Source organism: Heterodontus francisci, chromosome 43, assembly GCF_036365525.1.
Source record: "Heterodontus francisci isolate sHetFra1 chromosome 43, sHetFra1.hap1, whole genome shotgun sequence".
NCBI lineage: Eukaryota > Metazoa > Chordata > Chondrichthyes > Heterodontiformes > Heterodontidae > Heterodontus > Heterodontus francisci.
In genome coordinates, this window is record NC_090413.1 from 29,395,970 (window position 1) to 29,416,821 (window position 20,852).

Consider the following 20,852-nt stretch of genomic DNA (forward strand, 5'->3'; position numbering starts at 1 on the left):
AGCATCTTCCTTTGTGCTAGGTATGACTCCAGCCAGAGTACACAATCCCATTCTGTCAGAGTTCAGAATCATAGAGTGATCGATGTCTGAGTGCCAGGACTCCAACTCAAAATGCTGTAACTGGGATGTGTGATACATGAACTGTTAACTTAGCAAAACAATAAACAGCAGAATGGAGCTAGATGAGGAGTGTGACCACCAGCATGGTGCAGTGCCCTTCAGTTTGTGAGACTAACTATGCTGGAGGTGGCCCTGGGACACTGCCTGACAGTGAATGCAGTCTCTGTCCCGGCTACAGATCCAAACAATTGGAGCCAAACTGGGAAGCAGAGCTGACTAAAGGCTGCCACCAGGTGGAATTAACGTCACAATGCTGCAACACTACTCAATTTTACCCATTAAAGTTTCTTGCAGAATGTTGGTGAAAGCATTGCAGAAACTCAATGTTGTCCTGTTTTCAAATGTAATAACAATGTGACTGAGATTTGCGATCAGCATGGAGGGAGATTGTGACTGTGAAGCTCAACACTGGCACTGCAACAATGCAGTAAATCCCGTTACCCCCGTCAGGAAAACTGCTTTGGACCTTTGCTCTGAATCCTTGGTTCGAATCCAGCCCTAGCTGTTAGTGAAAGGTTCATATCTCCGCTCGGTTTAGGACAAACATTTTACAACAGGGACCATGTTCAAGAACAGACACTTCCTTAATTTAATATTTCTTGTAAAATAATCAATTTTCAACTTGGCTCCGTTGATTGTATAATTTTCCTTTTTTTGGCACAAATCCTCAGACGTTGTTTCCAGCCACTAGATTGTTAAAAAAACGGAACTGGTTATTTCCTGTTCTCTTTCTGTGAATAGTGATGTTTATAGAGTCATAGAGTTATACAGCACAGAAACAGGCCCTTCAGCCCATCCTGTCCATGCCAGACATCAAGCACCTATCTATTCTAATCCCATTTTCCAGCACTTGGCCCATAGCCTTGTATGCTATGGCGTTTCAAGTACTCATCTAAATACTTCTTAAATGTTGTGAGGGTTCCTGCCTCTACCACCTCTTCAGGCAGTGTGTTCCAGATTCCAACCACCCTCTGGGTGAAAACATTTTTCCTCGAATCCCCTCTAAACCTCCTGCCCCTGACATTAAATCTTTGCCCCCCGGTTATTGACCCCTCCATTAAGGGAAAAGGCTGCGTTTGCTGACAACACAACCACTAGGTGGCGCTGCAGTGGCACATGCGCAAATGCAGCCTGTTCCACTGAAACGTCACATTCTGCGACTCAGGCAGCTGCCAGGACTAAAGATGGCGCCGCTCAAATAATCACAATGGGGGGAGAGAGCAAGCGGTGGGTTGGAGAGAGCGAGGCGGGGAGGAGAGACAGCGAGCAGGGGGGGGTGGGGTGCGGTAGAGAGCGTGTGGGGGGGAGAGAGCAAGCTGGGGAGGGGAGAGAGTGAGTGGGGGGGCACAGCGAGTGGCCGGGGGGTGGAGAGGGAGCGGGCAGGGGGAGGAGGAGAGCGCACCTGCCATCACCAAGGTCTTCAGCTGCATTCTCCCTGCTTCCCTGCGTTATGCAATTATATCATCTGCACATGCACCACCAGTCCTGGCAATACGGAACGCAGCGCACGCGCAGATAACAGGAACCTGTTTTCCCATGTGCACAGCTTGGCGCAGACTGATGACGTCAGTAGCTGGCTGCGTTGTCAAGAATCACTTTGAAGGGAAAAAGTTTCTTCCTATCTAACCTATCAATGCCCCTCATAATTTTGTATACCTCAATCAGGTCCCCCCTCAGCCTTCTCTGCTCGAAGGAAAACAACCCTAGCCTTTTCAGTCTCTCTTCATAACTGAAATGCTCCAGCCCAGGCCACATCCTGGTGAATCTCCTCTCCAGTGCAATCACATCCTTCCTATAGTGTGGTGACCAGAACTGTACACAGTACTCCAGCTGTGGCCTAACTAGCGTTTTATACAGCTCCATCATAACCTCCCTGCTCTTATATTCTATGCCTCGGCTAATAAAGGCAAGTATCCCATATGCCTTCCTAACCACCTTATCTACTTGTACTGCTGCCTTCAGTGACCTATGGACAAGTACACCAAGGTCCCTCTGACCCTCTGTACTTCCTAGGGTCCTACCATCCATTGTATATTCCCTTGCCTTGTTAGGCCTCCCAAAATGCATCACCTCACACTTCTCAGGATTAAATTCCATTTGCCATTGCTCCACCCATTTTACCAGCCCATCTATATCATCCTGTAATCTAAGGCTTTCCTCCTCACTATTTACGGCACCACCAATTTTTGGGTCATCTGCGAACTTACTGATCATACCACCTATATTCACATATAAATCATTAATGTACGCTACAAACAACAAGGGTCCCAGCACCGATCCCTGTGGTACACCACCGGTTACAGGCTTCCAATCGCAAAAACAACCCTCGATCATTAACCTCTGCCTCCTGCCACTAAGCCAATTTTAGATCCAATTTGCCAAATTGCCCTGGATCCCATGGGCTCTTACCTTCTTAACGAATCAAAAGCCTTACTGAAGTCCATGTAGACTACATCAACTGCTTTACCCTCATCTACACATCTAGTCACTTCCTCAAAAAATTCAATCAAATATAAGACATTCATTATAAATGTTGAACATTAAGAAAAAAATCTCTCAATTAAAATAAAGTCAGTAATAAAAACAGAAAATGCTGGAAATACTCAGCAGGTCAGGCGACATCTGTAGAGAGAGAAGCAGAGTTAACGTTTCCGGTCTGTGACCTTTCATCAGAACTGGCAAAGGTTAGAAAAGAATTGGATTTTAAGCAATGAAGTGGGGGTGGCGAGGGAAGAGAACAAAAGGAGAGGTGTGTGACAGGACAGAGGGCAGGAGAGATTAAACAACAAAACTGTCCTGGCACAAAGGCAAAGAGAGTGTTTATGCTTGTGGTGAAAGACAAAGCATTAGTCCAGAGAAAGTGTTAATGGTCGAGTAATGAGCAGCTCTGACCAAAAGCACATGAAAAACAGGCACATGGTTAAAATAATAAAAAATAGAAAAATAGAAAAAAAATGCCTGTCATGTTCTGAAACTGTTGAACTCAAGGTTGAGTCCGGTAGGCTTTAGCATGCCTAATTGGGCCTAATCGGAAAATGAGGGGCTGTTCCTTATTTAAGTTGAAAATACCAGTCTTGGACCCACTCTTCTCTCCCTCAAACTGAATGTAAAATTCAATTATATTATGATCGCTGCTACTTAGGGGCGCCTTAACTGTGAGGTCATTAATTAACCCTATCTTGTTGCACAATACCAGGTCTATTATAGCCTGCTCTCTGGTTGGCTCCAGAACGTATTGTTCCAAGAAATTATCCTGAAAACATTCTATGTACTCCTCATCTAAGCTACCTCTGCCCATCTGATTTTTCCAGTCTATATGTAGGTTAAAATCTCCCATAATTAGTGCTGTCCCTTTCTGAAAAGCTGCCATTATTTCTTTCTTTACACCCCATCCTACAGTGTGGTTAATGTTAGGTGGCCAGTACACCACTCCCACCAGTGACTTCTTGCCTTTATGATTTCTCATCTCTACCCAAACTGCTTCTACATCCTGGTCTCCTGAACTTAGGTCATCCCTCTCTATTGAGCTAATACCATCATTAATTAACAGAGCCATCTCTCCACCTTTTCCTAGCTTCCTGTCCTTCCTACATGCCATGTACCCTTCAATAGTTAGGTCCCAATCTATGTCGTCCTGCAGCCATGTCTCTGTAATGGCTATCAGATCGTACTTATTTATTTCTATTTGCGCTCTCAGTTCATCTGTTTTGTTTTGAATGCTACGCGCATTCAGATACAGAGCCTTTAGTTTTGTCCTTTTCTTATTTTCGTAACCTCTAGTCTTATCTGTTGATTTACTCTTCTTTGTCACGGTCTGTTTATCATTTCCCATATTAATACCTTTCTCTCTCACCTTGTCTCTACTCCTCTAGACTGTATTCATTACTCACAATACAGTCGTCTCTGCATTGGGGAGACCAAATGCAGATTGGGTGACTGTTTTGCGGAACACCTCCGCTCAGTCCATAAGCATGACCCCGAGCTTCTGGTTGCTGGCCATTTCAACACCCACCCCCCCCCCCCCCCCCCCCCACCCACCAGCTCACATGCTCACATCTCTGTCCTGGGATTGCTGCAGTGTTCCAGTGAACATCAACGCAAGCTCGAGGAACAGCATCTCATTTACCGATTAGGCCCAATTAGGCTTGCTACAGCCTGCCGGACTGAACATTGAGTTCAATAATTTCAGGACATATGGATGAAAATGGAATAGTGTAGGTCAGATGGTTTCACAGGTCGGCGCAACATCGAGGGCCGAAGGGCCTGTACTGCGCTGTAATGTTCTAATTCTAATTCTAACATGACAGGCATTTTTTAAATACTTTTCTATTTATTATTATTTTCACCACGTGCCTGTTTTTCATGTGCTTTTGGTCAGAGCTGCTCATTACTCTGCCATTAACACTCTCTAGTCTAATGCTTTGTCTTTCACCAAGAGCATAAACACTTTCTTTGCCTTTGTCCCAGGACAGCTTTGTTCTGATGAAGGGTCACTGAAATATTAACTGTCTCTCTCCAAAGAGGCTGCCAGAACTTGCTGAGTATTTCCAGCATTTTCTGTTTTTATTTCAGATTTCCAGCAGCTGCACTATTTTGCTTTTGCTTCAGGGGCCGACAGGGAGCAGTACTGGTGCAGGCGGGGCCGCGAGTGGGGGGGACTGGGTGCGGGCCAGGAGTGGGGGGGACTGGGTGCGGGGCGGAGCCGGGAGTGGGGGGGACTGGGTGCGGGGCGGGGCCGGGAGTGGGGGGGGGCTGGGTGCGGGGCGGGGCCGGGATTGGGGGGACTGGGTGCGGGGAGGGGCCGGGAGTGGTGGGGTGCTGGGTGCAGGCCGGGGCCGGGAGTGGTGGGGACTGGGTGCGGGGCGGGGCCGAGTGGGGGGGACTGGGTGCGGGGGGGGGGGAACCGGGTGCGGGGCCGCGAGTGGGGGGGACTGGGTGCGGGCCGGGAGTGGGGGGGACTGGGTGTGGGGCGGGGCCGGGAGTGGGGGGGGACTGGGAGCGGGGTGGGACCGGGAGTGGGGCGGACTGGGTGCGGGTCGGGGCCGGGAGTGGGGGGGACTGGGTGCAGGGCGGGGCCGCGAGTGGGGGGACTGGGTGCGGGCCGGGAGTGGGGGAGACTGGGTGCGAGGCGGGAAGTGGGGGGGATTGGGTGCGGGCCGGGGCCAGGAGTGGGGGGGGACTGGGTGCGGGGCGGGGCCGGGATTGGGGGGACTGGGTGCGGGGAGGGGCCGGGAGTGGTGGGGTGCTGGGTGCAGGCAGGGCCGGGAGTGGGGGGGTCTGGGTGCGGGCGGGGCCGGGAGTGAGCGAGACTGGGTGCGTGCGGGGCGGGGCCGGGAGTGGGGGGTCTGGGTGCGGGGCGGGGCCAAGCCGGGCCAGGAGTGGGGGGATTGGGTGCGGGTCGGGGCCGACAGGGTGCGGGGCCGGGAGTGGGGGAGACTGGGTGCGGTGCGGGGCGGGGCCAGGCCGGGAGTGGGGGGGACTGGGTGCGGGGCCGGGATTGGGGGGACTGGGTGCGGGGCGGGGCCGGGAGTGGGGGGGGTCTGGTTGCGGGCAGGGCCGGGCCGGGAGTGGGGGGGCCTGGGGGCCTCGGGGCGGGGCCGGGAGTGGGGGCAGTCTGGGTGCGGGTGGGGCCGGGAGTGAGCGAGACTGGGTGCGGTGCGGGGCCGGGAGTGGGGGGACTGGGTGCGGGGCGGGGCTAGGCCGGGCCAGGAGTGGGGGGACTGGGTGCGGGGCGGGGCCGGGAGTGAGCGAGACTGGGTGCGGGGCGGGGCCGGGAGTGGGCGGGACTGGGTGCGGGGCGGGGCCGGGAGTGGGCGGGACTGGGTGCGGGGCGGGGCCGGGAGTGGGGGGGTCTGGGTGCGGTGCCGGGCCTGGAATGGGCGGGTCAGGGGGCGGGGATCCGCTGTCGCTTCAGAGACTGAAATAGGGCGGGGCGTGACAGCGTCATCATGGGGCAGCCGCGCCTGCGCAGCAACGACAGGAAAATGGCGCGTTCCCTTGGAAACTGATGGTGAGGCTGTTGGGCCTGGAGCAGAAGCTAAATCGGGTGGAGTTACACTGCGGACCGACCTGGGAACCACTCAGCGGCTTATCATCACCCCCTAACCCCGGGGTCAGGCTCTCCCCGGCCATTAACTCCCACACAAGAGAGGATGTGGCACAGAAACAATCCCCAGTGCAGGGTAAACAGGAGGAGCTTCTGTCTGTGTTTGAAGGGATCACTAGCTTCTCCCACATTTATATCTCAGTCCTGATTAGCCTTCCCCGGGCCCAGCCCCCAGCCACCGGGCCCAGCTTGCATTTACCATTTCGTGTCTGGGCTGTGAGTGTTTGATGCTCTTGGAAACTTCACTCTCAAGTTTATTTCTTTTTGTACACAGGGTGTTGGACTGTAGAGCGACCAGTTTGACAGAGTAGGGCGGAAAGTTCAGAAATAAACAATGGTAAGTTTGCTGTGAGTAAATGTTGTTTTGGGAGTGAATGTTTATGTACAGAACATGGATAGATCAGGGGTGTCTAACTAAAGGCATTGGATGTGTGGCCTTTCCTCTTCAGATTTGTGCCCTGTTTATATCTTAAGCTGGCAGTATCTAAATTCTATCCCTGCCTTTACTGGGCTGATTGAGTAATTGTAAGTTACTGCTGAGATTTGCAGCTTGAAGTATAAATTTGTAATAAGTTAAAAGTTGGAATCATATTAGAAAATGTTAAACCCACACATTACCAGTGGCCAGTCGAACACACCATTTCCAGGATCAATATGACCACTCACTCCAAATCTCTAGCGAATTGGCTCTCAGACAGATGAACTGCTGCTACTGACCTGGGCTACTGACTGTAAGGGCATTTGCCCTGTAATGAGCCACAGCTTTAAAGCATTTCTTAAAGTGTCTGCCCAAGGTGCTGAGGCATTCGGTCAATCCAGATGATCTGGGTTTGATCCCTGGTCTGTACTCCGTCTGGTCCCTGGTTTGATCCCGCTCTGTGCCCAGGCAGCGATTTGGAAGCTCGTCTTGGTCTTAGATTTCCTAGAGGTAATGGTTGGACAAACCTCAGTCAAGGTCCTTGCTCCTGATCTCTATCCAGTGCTAGAAATTGCAGGTATCCTTGTTGGTGAGGTCTGGCTTGGGCTCGGCTGTCAAAATTCCATTTTCAAATATTCTACTGGTGCTCGCTGCATGGATTCCTGTAAGGAAAGGCTAAGTCAGTGAGGTACAGAGAGGAACCCTCCCCTGTGGGACCTGCAATCCTATGAGAGTCAGTGCCTCTGGGCAGAAGAGAGGAGTGCATTGTAGGGAAAAGAATCTTTCTAATCATTGTACAAATTATTTTTCTCTCCTACAGGGGGAACGGAAAGGTGTGAATAAATATTACCCACCTGACTTCGATCCTGCCAAGGTAAGAGTTTAATGTAAAATAAAAACAAAAAATGCTGGAAATACTCAGCAGGTCAGGCAGCATTTGTGGAGAGAGAAGCAGAGTTAATGTTTCAGGTCAGTGACCTGAATGTTACTTGTCAGTGAACTGATGAAAGGTCACAGACCTGAAACATTAACTCTGCTTCTCTCTCCACAAATGCTGCCAGACCTGCTGTGTATTTCCAGCATTTTTTGTTTTTATTTCATATTTCCAGCATCTGCAGTATTTTGCTTTTATATACGAATTTGATGTGTTTGAAATGAAGTGCTTGGAACAGTGGGTGAGAGGTGTAAACTGTGTCCACAAGGTGTTTTCGTAGAGCAACGCACAGTGTTCAGCACCATTTGGAGCTCCTCGGATACTGTGTCAGCTCATGTCCAGATTTAGCAAGATCTGGATAACATTCAGGCTTGGGCTGATAAGTGGCAAGTAACATTCATGACACACAAGTGCCAGGCAATGACCATCTCCAACAAGAGAGATTCTAACCACCTCCCCTTGACATTCAATGGCATTACCATCGCTGAATCCCCCACTATCAACATCCTGGGGGTTACCATTGACCAGAAACTGAACTGGAGTAGCCATATAAGTACTGTGGCTACAAGGATAGGTCAGGGGCTGGGAATTCTGTGGCGAGTAACTCGCCTTGTGTCTCCCTAATGCCTGTCCACCATCTACAAGGCACAAGTCAGGAGTGTGATGGAATACTCTCCACATGCCTGGATGGGTGCAGCTCCAACAACATTCTAGAAGCTCAACGCCATCCAAGACAAAGCAGTCCACTTGATTGGCATTTCATCTACAAACATTCATTCCCTCCACCACTAACGCACAGTGGCAGCAGTGTGTACCATCTAGAAGATACACTGCAGCAACTCACCCTGCCTCCTTCGACAACACCTTCCAACCCCTGACCTCTACTACCTAGAAGAACAAAGGCAGCAGATGCATGGGAACACCACCACCTGCAAGTTCCCCTCCAAGTCACACACCATCCTGACTCGGAACGATATCGCCGTTCCTTCACTGTCGCTGGGTCAAATTCCTGGAACTCCCTTCCTATCAGCACTGTGGATGTACCTACACCCCAAGGACTGCAGTGGATCACCACCACCTTCTCAATGACAATTAGGGATGGGGAATAAATGCTGGCCTAGCCAGCGACATCCACATCCCATGAATGAATTAAAACAAAAACAGCAGCAGGTAGCATTTATATATGGCCTTTAACGTAGTGAAACATTCAGTGTGAATCCCAGGATCTTTAATAAATGACCTGTTGTTGGTTACATGGGACAGTGTGATTGGCAGGGTTTGGCAGGGTCAAGTAGCCTCTGATTCAGCTGTGCCTTTAACATTGTAATGTCTCTCTTTCTTGTATTTTCCCAACTGGACTGATGTGCCTTTCTAACTTGACAGCATGGCTCCCTCAACAAATACAGGAATAGTCACCCTCTGCGGGAAAGGGCCCGGAAACTCTCCCAGGGTATCCTCATCATCCGGTGAGTCTCCCACTTACAGTCTGATGTTCGAGGTTACCCATTTTCTTGTTCATTTGTACCTGTGGAGTGAGTGTACTCACTGTCCAATCTGGATTTGTACCTGTGGAGTGAGTGTACTCACTGTCCAATCTGGATTTGTACCTGTGGAGTGAGTGCACTCACTGTCCAATCTGGATTTGTGCATGTGGAGTGAGTGCACTCACTGTCCAATCTGGATTTGTACCTGTGGAGTGAGTGTACTCACTGTCCAATCTGGATTTGTACCTGTGGAGTGAGTGCACTCACTGTCCAATCTGGATTTGTGCATGTGGAGTGAGTGCACTCACTGTCCAATCTGGATTTGTACCTGTGGAGTGAGTGTACTCACTGTCCAATCTGGATTTGTACCTGTGGAGTGAGTGTACTCACTGTCCAATCTGGATTTGTACCTGTGGAGTGAGTGTACTCACTGTCCAATCTGGATTTGTACCTGTGGAGTGAGTGCACTCACTGTTCTGTACCGTGCAGCGCGGAGTCCCAGAGTCCAGGATGCCCCATTCCCAATTCCCAATATTTGCTGTCTCCCAGGGTACAGTTGAAATCACCATCCCTAAGTTAAGGAGGGAATACCAGTCGCGGTTGCTTCCCTTCATCACTGCCCAGCAACACCTGCTGGCAATGTGTGTGGAAATTGTCTGTGGCCTGATCAGTTTGCCCTATGCTTTGTCAAATGTCCTGCCAGTACACAATGGCCCTCACAATGGGCTCTTGGCTGACATACCAATCCCTGGCCAGAGCCCATGGAAATGAACCTGCAGGGCGAGAGTGTCATTATGGTTTAGTTGAAGTCATTTTGAAATTCACCAGTAATGGAGTGTTCTACTTTCTCGAAGGTTTGAGATGCCGTACAACATCTGGTGTGATGGTTGTGGGAAGCACATTGGAATGGGTAAGCCTGGGAAAATGCGGAGAGTGCGTGGTGGGTGGTAGAGCAAGACAGTTAGAGCACATAGTCCTTTTCATCTCTGAAGCCAGCAGGGTAAAACCTTCCTGTCTCTGCTGTTTCACAGAATCTAAGTGAAATAGAGATGGATACAGTCAGCTCTCTGAGTGTGGCTGTACAGAACAGAATTTGCACTCAGTTTCAGGAGCTGTCAGAAGGAGGGATACTGCAGAAAGTGCAGTAGGGTGCTCATCTGAGGTGTATTGTTTGCATGACCTGATGTGCTTTACTCTATATCTAACCCATGTTGTACCTGCCCTGGGAGTGTTTGATAAGACAGTGTAGTGGGAGGTTTACTCTGTTTTTGATGGAGTGACAGAGTTCTTTGTTGGTTCTAGGTGTCCGTTACAATGCAGAGAAGAAGAAAGTCGGGAACTACTACACAACCCCCATCTACAGGTACCACACCTGCCGTTCACCCAACCAGTCTGCAGCCCAGTCAGAGCATGGCTATCCCTCTCTTTCCCACAGCTAGTCATGGGGACAGCTGAACTCTCTCCTTTCCACAGCCCACAACAACGAGGAACGGGAGTAGACCCTAAGGCCCATCGAGCCTGCCCCGCCATTCAGTACGATCATGGCTGATCTTCAACTCCACGTTCCTGCCCACTCACCATATCTCAAAGAGCCCAGTCAGGCTCCTCTTCACCCTCCTTACAGCAAAGCTTTGCCATTAATCTTCTCTGATGTGCTTAGCTGCACATGCTTCAGTGATATGGAGTGGGTCTGGGTGTCCACCAGATACAGAATAGAAGCTAATTCAACAGCATTTTAAGGTGTGCCTCCTGAAGGGGGATCCCCTGTTTCAGTGATGCAGTTCACAGGCTTTTCTCTCTGGGGATATCCTGTTCCGTGCTCTATGTGCCCCAGAGGCCATACTGTGATCAGGGCCTACCTGTGTGGCTGTTCACAAGGACTCTGTTATTCTGCCTTTGTGGTCTCCTTCAGTGATGGTAGGGTTCTTGGATTATGGGTGGTCTTTCTCTTGGGGTATGAGGCCTTCTCTGGGTGCGGACAGAGTCTCTCTGGCTATGGGACCCTCTGGGTTTAGGCTCTCCCAGGGTACAGGACCCTTTCTCCGTGTGGACTCTCTCAGGGTAGGGACCCTTACTAGGTGCGCGCAAAGTCACTCTTTGAGCGCGGGTTCTTTCTCCTTGCTGCTTTAGTAAGAGCCTGATGTTGGAAACTGCAGGTTTCGGATGAAGTGCCACTTGTGTGTGAACCACATTGAGATGCAGACTGACCCAGCGAACTGTGACTATGTGATTGTGAGTGGAGCACGGCGCAAGGAGGAGCGATGGGACATGAAGGACAACGACCAGATTTTAACAACTGGTTAGTGGCCCAGGATAGAGGAGCAGAGGATCGGGGAGCGAGGGTCAGTGCGGGAGGGGGATCGGGGAGCGAGGGTCAGTGCGGGAGGGGGATCGGGGAGCGAGGGTCAGTGCGGGAGAGGGATCAGGGAGCGAGGGTCACCCGTGTCATTTGAGTCAAGTTGATCATGCTTAGGCTGAGTTCCTTTTCTCTGCAACTTCAACCTTCCCCCCCCCCCCCCCCCCCAACAAAGTCTCCTCTTAATTGCTTACGACCTTCCCTGCTCTGAATTAGCTTGGTGTATAAGTGCAAGCTACCTGTTCAGAGCACATTGTCCAGTCCCCCCGACCCTGCTGGTTTTGTATTTTTTACCTGTGTTGTTACATCTGCTGCCAAAACCCTTATCCGTACCCTTGTCGACAATTCCAATCCTGGCTGTCGTCAACCCTCAACTCTTCCATAACTCTGGTGCCTCTGTGCTGCTACACAATAGGTGTTACTCACCAAGCACTGCATTCCCTGCCACCTATATCAGCTCTCAGTCTCTATGCCTTCACTTTAAAATTCTCATCCTCTTTAAATCCTCCCATTGCTTTGCTGCAATTTATTCCCCATATTCGCTGTCTGTCTGATTTTAATCCTCTTGAATGTTTTCCCACCCTAACCCCACCAACGGCGTCTCCACCTTCGGAGACTGTTGGGGCTCGGGTTGAGTGTTTTTAAAGGTGCTATATAAAGTCAGGGCCGAGTGTTGGGTGTTCTGTATTTACTGATAAAGTGACCATTGATCCTACAGAGCATGAAGAGAAGAAGAAGTTGGAGACAGATCCCATGTACAAGCTGGAACATGGGGTGGGTGACCAGGAGAAGCTGAAGGTTGCAATTCCGACCCTGTCAAACATCCAGGAGATGCAGAGCGCCTGGAAAGATGACTTTGCCATTAACAGCATGCTGCGCAAGAAATTCCGGGTGCGCCTACTGTTGGGCAGGTTTCTGTTTAAACTGTAAAGCTATCAGTGCAGAAGCACCAGACAGTCACCCACCTACTTTGATTCAGTGCATGGGTATCTCCGCCTGAGAGAGAGACACACACACCAGTCAGTGTAGCAGTATCTCCCCCTGAAAGAGAGACACCAGTCAGTGTAGGGGTATTACCCCCTGAAAGAGAGACACCAGTCAGTGTAGGGGTACTTTCCCCTGAGAGAGAGACACACACACCAGTCAGTGTAGCAGTATCTCCCCCTGAGAGAGACACCAGTCAGTGTAGGGGTATTACCCCCTGAAAGAGGGACACCAGTCAGTGTAGGGGTACTTTCCCCTGAGAGAGAGAGAGAGACACCAGTCAGTGTAGGAGTATCTCCCCCTGAAAGAGGGACACCAGTCAGTTAGAGGCGACACAGTGGCGCAGTAGTTAGCACCGCAGCCTCACAGCTCCAGCGACCCGGGTTCGGTTCTGGGTATTGCCTGAGCGGAGTTTGCAAGTTCTCCCTGTGACCGCGTGGGTTTCCGCCAGGTGCTCCGGTTTCCTCCCACAGCCAAAGACTTGCAGGTTGATAGGTAAATTGGCCATTGTAAATTGCCCCTAGTATACGTAGGTGGTAGGGGAATTGAGGGAAGGTGGGGATGTGGTAGGGGACATGGGATTAATGTGGGATTAGTATAAATGGGTGGTTGATGGTCGGCACAGACTCGGTGGGCTGAAGGGCCTGTTTCAGTGCTGTATGACTCTGTCATTGTAGGGGTATCTTCCCTTGAGAGAGAGCGAGAGACACTAGTCTGTGTAGGGGTATCTCCCCCTGAGAGAGACGACAGTCAGTGGAGGGGTATCTCTACCCCCACCCCCGAGTGAGTGGCAATCTCTGTTATAATCTGAAGAAAGTCACTAAACGCAAAACAGAATAGTCTGAGAAAGTCAGTGTTGTTTATGTCCCTGGTGTGCCTGTGTGTGTTTGTTGATACAGCTCCTTTGCTCTGTTACAGCAATGAGGATAGTTCTTTATTAATGATTCCATTTCACCTGTCTTTAGGATGAGAAGAAGGTGTTGAGAGAGGCAGAAGAGAAAGACGAGGCTTTGCGGAACAAAGCATGTCTCAGCATCCCACTGGTCCAGGAGTCCGAAGATGATAAACACCTGGCTTCACTTCTCAAATTACGGGCTATGGACTGTAAGTTGGGAGAAAATTGATATTCAGTTAATGAATGGAATGGTGTAGGAGCTGAGCTCATCATCAATGCTGTTCCAATCCATCCCTGACTTTCTGTAATAAGAAGGAAAAATACTCAGCAAATATGTAGGGAAGAGATGGGTAAATAATTGAGTGTTCTGTTTTGGGGAGGTGCCAGTCAGTGGCTGGGGGTTCTCCGGCTTATTGGTGGCTAGATCCTGTGTCACAGTACCCAGATGATAGAGCAGAACTAATGTGAAGATGAATTACTTGTTTTCCACTGTGTGCCTGTGTGAAGTGTAGTTGGTAAACGGTGCTGAGAGCAGGTTGTTCTCTGTGTGGAGTTAGTGAACGGTGCTGAGAGCAAGTTGTTCTCTGTGTGGAGTTAGTGAACGGTGCTGAGAGCAAGTTGTTCTCTCTGTGGAGTTAGTGAACGGTGCTGAGAGCAGGTTGTTCTCTGTGTGGAGTTAGTGAACGGTGCTGAGAGCAGGTTGTTCTCTGTGTGGAGTTAGTGAACGGTGCTGAGAGCAAGTTGTTCTCTGTGTGGAGTTAGTGAACAGTGCTGAGAGCAGGTTGTTCTCTCTGTGTAGTTAGTGAACGGTGCTGAGAGCAGGTTGTTCTCTGTGTGGAGTTAGTGAACGGTGCTGAGAGCAGGTTGTTCTCTGTGTGGAGTTAGTGAACGGTGCTGAGAGCAAGTTGTTCTCTGTGGAGTTAGTGAACGGTGCTGAGAGCAAGTTGTTCTCTGTGTGGAGTTAGTGAACGGTGCTGAGAGCAAGTTGTTCTCTGTGTGGAGTTAGTGAACGGTGCTGAGAGCAAGTTGTTCTCTGTGTGGAGTTAGTGAACGGTGCTGAGAGCAAGTTGTTCTCTGTGTGGAGTTAGTGAACGGTGCTGAGAGCAGGTTGTTCTCTGTGTGGAGTTAGTGAACGGTGCTGAGAGCAGGTTGTTCTCCCTGTGGAGTTAGTGAACGGTGCTGAGAGCAGGTTGTTCTCTGTGTGGGGTTAGTGAACGGTGCTGAGAGCAAGTTGTTCTCTGTGTGGAGTTAGTGAACGGTGCTGAGAGCAAGTTGTTCTCTGTGTGGAGTTAGTGAACGGTGCTGAGAGCAGGTTGTTCTCTGTGTGGAGTTAGTGAACGGTGCTGAGAGCAGGTTGTTCTCCCTGTGGAGTTAGTGAACGGTGCTGAGAGCAGGTTGTTCTCTGTGTGGGGTTAGTGAACGGTGCTGAGAGCAAGTTGTTCTTTGTGGAGTTAGTGAACGGTGCTGGGAGCAGGTTGTTCTCTCTGTGGAGTTAGTGAACGGTGCTGAGAGCAGGTTGTTCTCTCTGTGGAGTTAGTGAACGGTGCTGAGAGCAGGTTGTTCTTTGTGGAGTTAGTGAACGGTGCTGAGAGCAGGTTGTTCTCTGTGTGGAGTTAGTGAACGGTGCTGAGAGCAGGTTGTTCTTTGTGGAGTTAGTGAATGGTGCTGAGAGCAGGTTGTTCTCTGTGTGGAGTTAGTGAACGGTGCTGAGAGCAGGTTGTTCTCTGTGTGGAGTTAGTGAACGGTGCTGAGAGCAGGTTGTTCTCTGTGTGGAGTTAGTGAACGGTGCTGGGGGCAGGTTGTTCTCTCTGTGTAGTTAGTGAATGGTGCTGAGAGCAGGTTGTTCTCTGTGTGGAGTTAGTGAACGGTGCTGAGAGCAGGTTGTTCTCTGTGTGGAGTTAGTGAATGGTGCTGAGAGCAGGTTGTTCTCTGTGTGGGGTTAGTGAATGGTGCTGAGAGCAGGTTGTTCTCTCTGTGTAGTTAGTGAACGGTGCTGGGAGCAGGTTGTTCTTTGTGGAGTTAGTGAACGGTGCTGAGAGCAGGTTGTTCTTTGTGGAGTTAGTGAACGGTGCTGAGAGCAGGTTGTTCTCTGTGTGGGGTTAGTGAATGGTGCTGAGAGCAGGTTGTTCTCTGTGTGGAGTTAGTGAATGGTGCTGGGGGCAGGTTGTTCTCTGTGTGTAGTTAGTGAATGGTGCTGAGAGCAGGTTGTTCTCTGTGTGTAGTTAGTGAATGGTGCTGAGAGCAGGTTGTTCTCTGTGTGGAGTTAGTGAATGGTGCTGGGGGCAGGTTGTTCTCTGTGTGGAGTTCGTGAATGGTGCTGAGAGCAGGTTGTTCTCTGTGTGGAGTTAGTGAACGGTGCTGAGAGCAAGTTGTTCTCTCTGGAGTTAGTGAACGGTGCTGAGAGCAAGTTGTTCTCTCTGGAGTTAGTGAATGGTGCTGAGAGCAGGTTGTTCCCTCTGTGGAGTTAGTGAACGGTGCTGAGAGCAGGTTGTTCCCTCTGTGGAGTTAGTGAACGGTGCTGAGAGCAGGTTGTTCTCTGTGTGGAGTTAGTGAACGGTGCTGAGAGCAGGTTGTTCTCTGTGTGGAGTTAGTGAACGGTGCTGAGAGCAGATTGTTCTCTGTGTGGAGTTAGTGAATGGTGCTGGGGGCAGGTTGTTCTCTGTGGGGTTAGTGAACGGTGCTGAGAGCAAGTTGTTCTCTCTGTGGAGTTAGTGAACGGTGCTGAGAGCAGGTTGTTCTCTGTGTGGAGTTAGTGAACGGTGCTGAGAGCAGGTTGTTCTCTCTGGAGTTAGTGAACGGTGCTGAGAGCAGGTTGTTCTCTCTGTGGAGTTAGTGAACGGTGCTGAGAGCAGGTTGTTCTCTCTGTGGAGTTAGTGAACGGTGCTGAGAGCAAGTTGTTCTCTCTGTGGAGTTAGTGAACGGTGCTGAGAGCAAGTTGTTCTCTCTGTGGAGTTAGTGAACGGTGCTGAGAGCAAGTTGTTCTCTCTGGAGTTAGTGAACGGTGCTGAGAGCAGGTTGTTCTCTGTGTGGAGTTAGTGAACGGTGCTGAGAGCAGGTTGTTCTCTGTGTGGAGTTAGTGAACGGTGCTGAGAGCAGGTTGTTCTCTGTGTGGAGTTAGTGAACGGTGCTGAGAGCAGGTTGTTCTCTGTGTGGAGTTAGTGAACGGTGCTGAGAGCAAGTTGTTCTCTCTGGAGTTAGTGAACGGTGCTGAGAGCAGGTTGTTCTCTGTGTGGAGTTAGTGAACGGTGCTGAGAGCAAGTTGTTCTCTCTGGAGTTAGTGAACGGTGCTGAGAGCAGGTTGTTCTCTGTGTGGAGTTAGTGAACGGTGCTGAGAGCAAGTTGTTCTCTCTGGAGTTAGTGAACGGTGCTGAGAGCAAGTTGTTCTCTCTGGAGTTATTGAATGGTGCTGAGAGCAGGTTGTTCTCTGTGTGGGGTTAGTGAACGGTGCTGGGGGCAGGTTGTTCTCTCTGTGGAGTTAGTGAACGGTGCTGAGAGCAGGTTGTTCTCTGTGTGGAGTTAGTGAACGGTGCTGAGAGCAGGTTGTTCTCTGTGTGGAGTTAGTGAACGGTGCTGAGAGCAGGTTGTTCTCTGTGTGGAGTTAGTGAACGGTGCTGAGAGCAAGTTGTTCTCTGTGTGGAGTTAGTGAACGGTGCTGAGAGCAGGTTGTTCTCTCTGTGGAGTTAGTGAACGGTGCTGAGAGCAGGTTGTTCTCTCTGTGGAGTTAGTGAACGGTGCTGAGAGCAGGTTGTTCTCTCTGTGGAGTTAGTGAACGGTGCTGAGAGCAGGTTGTTCTCTCTGTGGAGTTGGTGAATGGTTTGGAGCCATTCACAGGTGTGATGCCTACACACACTGGGTATTGATGGCGCTTGATGGAGTGTGTCGGATAACGTCCTCACCCACGCTCCTCTTGTGTTGTGAAATGAGGGTGCGCTGGTTCAAGGCCATTGTCACTGCTGGAGGGGAGTGGAGGAGCTTAATTGGATGTTGTCTAAAGAGACATGGAACCTGAGGCTGAGACCGTTGTTGGAGGCTAAATACAGTCGCCAAAACGAAATACAAAAGGAGGTCCAGCTCAGTGGGTGAGGGAACCTGCCATGATCGTACTGAGCCACACAGGCTAGGAAGGGCCCAGGCACCATCCCTGGTAGAGGTGTGCAAAGGAAACCCGACACAAGTCCGAATGCTGGACCCGGAAGCCTGACCCGACCCAAATCCGACACATGCCGTCGGATCCCGTCTGGGTCGGGTCAGGTAGCAGGCCTTTACCTATGTTCTGATGTAAAGGCCTGCTCCCAGCCTGACTCTGACTACATGTGTCGGGTGGGGTCGGACTTCCAGGTCTGGAATTCAGGCTCGTGTTGGGTTTCCTTTGCACACCTCTAATCCATGGTCTGTGCTGAATTGTTTGGTTTTAGCTGGGGGACATTATAGGGAACATCACAAAATGGTCTTGGCCTCCTTATCCTGGAGGAGAAAAGCATTCGGGACCACCCACTATCCCATGATCACTCAATGAAATATACACTGTCTGGACAGGGTAAGACTCTGCATTGATAGTCACACTACCAGCTGACACTCTCACAAGCAGCATGTCCCCTTGGGTGCATTAGATGGTATATTTTATAGAACAGGCTATGGGTTGTACCAGCACGAGTTGCAGTCATTCTGATGCTCACTGTTCTTTACACAGCCTACGAGGACAAGCAGAGAATGAAACGGAAGGAGATCACCTCACGATCCTGGTTTGCTTCGCCCCAAGTCACAGTGGGTGAAAAGGCTGGTGAGACCTTAAAAAAACTGGGACTGGGTAAAATATCTACGGCCAAATCCTTAAACAACTTGAATGGATTTGCAGCAAGTGATCTGGGAATAATCCGACGGAAATCAGGAGAGTGTTCAACAAGACAGAAGCAGCGGACGCTCTTGGTCAGCAGAGATACGGATTCCAGGCTGGAGATGGGAAGCAGGAATGATCACTGGAATGACGTTTCAGACAGTACAAGTCAAGAGAGTGATGGCAGTTTGAGGCGGGGAGCTGGTTTTCCTCTACGGTCTGAGGCTGTGACGAACTCTGATCAAGATGCCAATACCAGCTCACTTGTTGCTGATTATTCTGACTCCAGCTCAGACGCAGACAATTCCTGAGCTGTGTCTAAATGTAAATAATAGATGGATATTCCTGTTTTGTAATTCACTCCTGTACAATAAATACTTTCGTATCAAAGTTAATCTGTAGCACTGGTCACGGAGCATCCTGCCCTGAAGGCTAAGAATCCCAGTGCTGGGGCTGCTCTGATTCCATAGTTGGTGTCTGTTCCTAGCTGGGTTGGTACGCTGTTTACGAATGACCAATTCATAGAATTTACAACATGGAAACAGGCCAACAGGTCTTTGGTGCAGTTTCTGCATGAGTCTCCTCTCGCCCTATTTCATCTCACCCTATTAACATAACCTCCTATTCCTTTCTCCCTCTTGTTTATCTAGTTTCCCCTTAAATGCATCTATGCTATTTTGCTCAACTACTCCTTGCGTTCCATATTATCACCACTCTCTGGTGTTATTCCTGAACGCTTTATTGGATTTATTAGAAATTATATTCATGGCCCTTAGCTTTGGTCTCCCCCACAATTGGAAACATCTTCTCTACGTCTGCCCCATCATGATGGTAAAGACCGAGATCAGGTCACCCTTTAGCCTTCTCTTTTCCAGAGAAAAGAGCCACAGACTGTTCAATCTTTCCTGATAGTTATAGCCTCTCAGTTCTGATATCATCGCTGTAAATCTTTTGATTCCTCACGGATTCTTGTCAAATGTTCGTCTGGTTTTGGGCAGGAGCTGCAGGGAGGATGTGAGGAAGAACTTGTTTACGCAGCAACTGGAACCCGCTGCCTACGAGGATGATGGAAGCGGAGACAATGAACGATTTCAAAAGAAAATTATTTTTTATTTGTTCATGGGATGTGGGTGTCGCTGGCCAGGCCAGCGTTTATTGCCCATCCCTAATTGTCCTTGAGAAGGTGGTGGTGAGCTGCCTTCCTGAACCGCTGCAGTCCTTGGGGTGTAGGTATACCTACGGTGCTGTTAAGAAGGGATTTCCAGGATTTTGACTCGGCAACAGTGAAGGAACAGCGATATAGTTCCAAGAAAGAGTTAGATATAGTTCTTGAGGCTAAAGGGATACGGGGAGAAAGTGGGAACAGGGTATTGAGTTTGGATGATCAGCCATGATCGTATTGAATGGCGGTGCAGGCTCGAAGGGCCGAATGGCCTATTCCTTTTTTTTCTATGTTTCTAAGTCAGGATGATGTGGGGCTTGGAGGGGAACTTGCAGGTGGTGGTGTTCCCATGTATCTGCTGCCCTTGTCCTTCTAGGTGGTAGAGGTCAGGGGTTTGGAACGTGCTGTCGAAGGAGTTTTGGGTTAGTTGCTGCAGTGCATCTTGTAGATGGTACACACTGCTGCCACTGTGCATCAGTGGTGGAGGGAGTGAATGTTGAAGGTGGTGGATGGAGTGCCAATCAAGCAGGCTGCTTTGTCCTGGATGGTGTTGAGCTTCTTGAGTGTTGGAGCTGCACCCATCCAGGCAAGTGAAGAGTATTCTGTCACATTCCCGACTTGTGTTACGACCAGGTGAGAAAGGTGTCTAAGGGTCCCTCTCAGCCTTCACCTGGTCTTACCGTAACACGGTTTTATGTTTAAACACACTTTTTAGCTCCTCCTTGGTGAATCCTTGTTCACCTCTTTCCAATTATAAGGCAAAGAAACCAGCACAAACGGACTTTCTTAGGTTTTAAGAAAAGTGAAATTTTATTAAACTTAAACTCTAATTTGGTTAACGCCTACGGATACATGATGAGCCCACATTAGCATGCATCTGCAATGCTCACATGCAGATAGGGACAGAAAAGAGTAGAAGAAAGAAAGTGGAAAAGTTTGAGGCAATATCTGAAGAGTTTTTATTATGGGACTTCGAGCTCACTGTAGAGTCCTTGATTGTAGGTAGATCTTGCTTTTCGTTGGGACCCAGTATTCTTCTTAAACCTTGTTCACTGTAGGAGATTTTTCTCTCTAGGTGTTCCTGTGTCATCAATGGATTCAGAAGCTGGTGGGAAAGAGATGGGAGCAGACAGACCTGCCAGTTCAAACACTAGCTCTACAATTTAAAGCTCCCCAAGTTGACCAGCAGGGTAGTCACGTAACCGACTGGTATAACCACTTCTGGCTTTGTGGATTGTGTCTGTCAGGGAATGGTCCTTTGTCGACAAACGCTGTCTGTTAATATGTGAAAATGTCTTTCCAGCCAACCCCTTGCAACAGGTCTTCTCTTCTTCCCAGCAACAATTTAATTAGTATGCCTCATTCTTGGCAGGTGGGGGCCTGCATGACACTTGTGTCTTGTAGATGGTGGACAGACATTGGGGAGTCAAGAGGTGAGTTACTCACTGCAGAATTCCCAGTCTCTGACCTGCTCTTGTATTTATGTGGCTGGCCCAGTTTAGTTTCTGTTCGATGGTAACAAGATGTTGATAGTGGGGGATTCAGCAATGGTAATGCCA

General features: G+C 49.8%; 1 protein-coding gene across 5 annotated transcripts in view; it reads left to right on the plus strand.

Moving 5' to 3' along the window:
* The window catches only part of yju2b (YJU2 splicing factor homolog B), a 35,624-nt gene extending 17,098 nt beyond the window's left edge, over positions 1-18,526 (plus strand). The window contains exons 1-10 of one of the 5 annotated variants that reach the window (XM_068021315.1): positions 6,071-6,130; positions 6,501-6,563; positions 7,465-7,518; positions 8,962-9,044; positions 9,917-9,972; positions 10,365-10,425; positions 11,219-11,361; positions 12,137-12,309; positions 13,368-13,506; positions 17,988-18,526. In XM_068021315.1, coding sequence (XP_067877416.1) covers positions 6,561-6,563; positions 7,465-7,518; positions 8,962-9,044; positions 9,917-9,972; positions 10,365-10,425; positions 11,219-11,361; positions 12,137-12,309; positions 13,368-13,506; positions 17,988-18,442 — 1,167 coding nt within the window. In that variant the 5' untranslated portion in view covers positions 6,071-6,130; positions 6,501-6,560 and the 3' untranslated portion in view covers positions 18,443-18,526. The other 4 variants (XM_068021316.1, XM_068021317.1, XM_068021318.1 and 1 more) reach the window with 4 other exon arrangements.
* Positions 18,527-20,852: the final 2,326 nt, after the last annotated feature.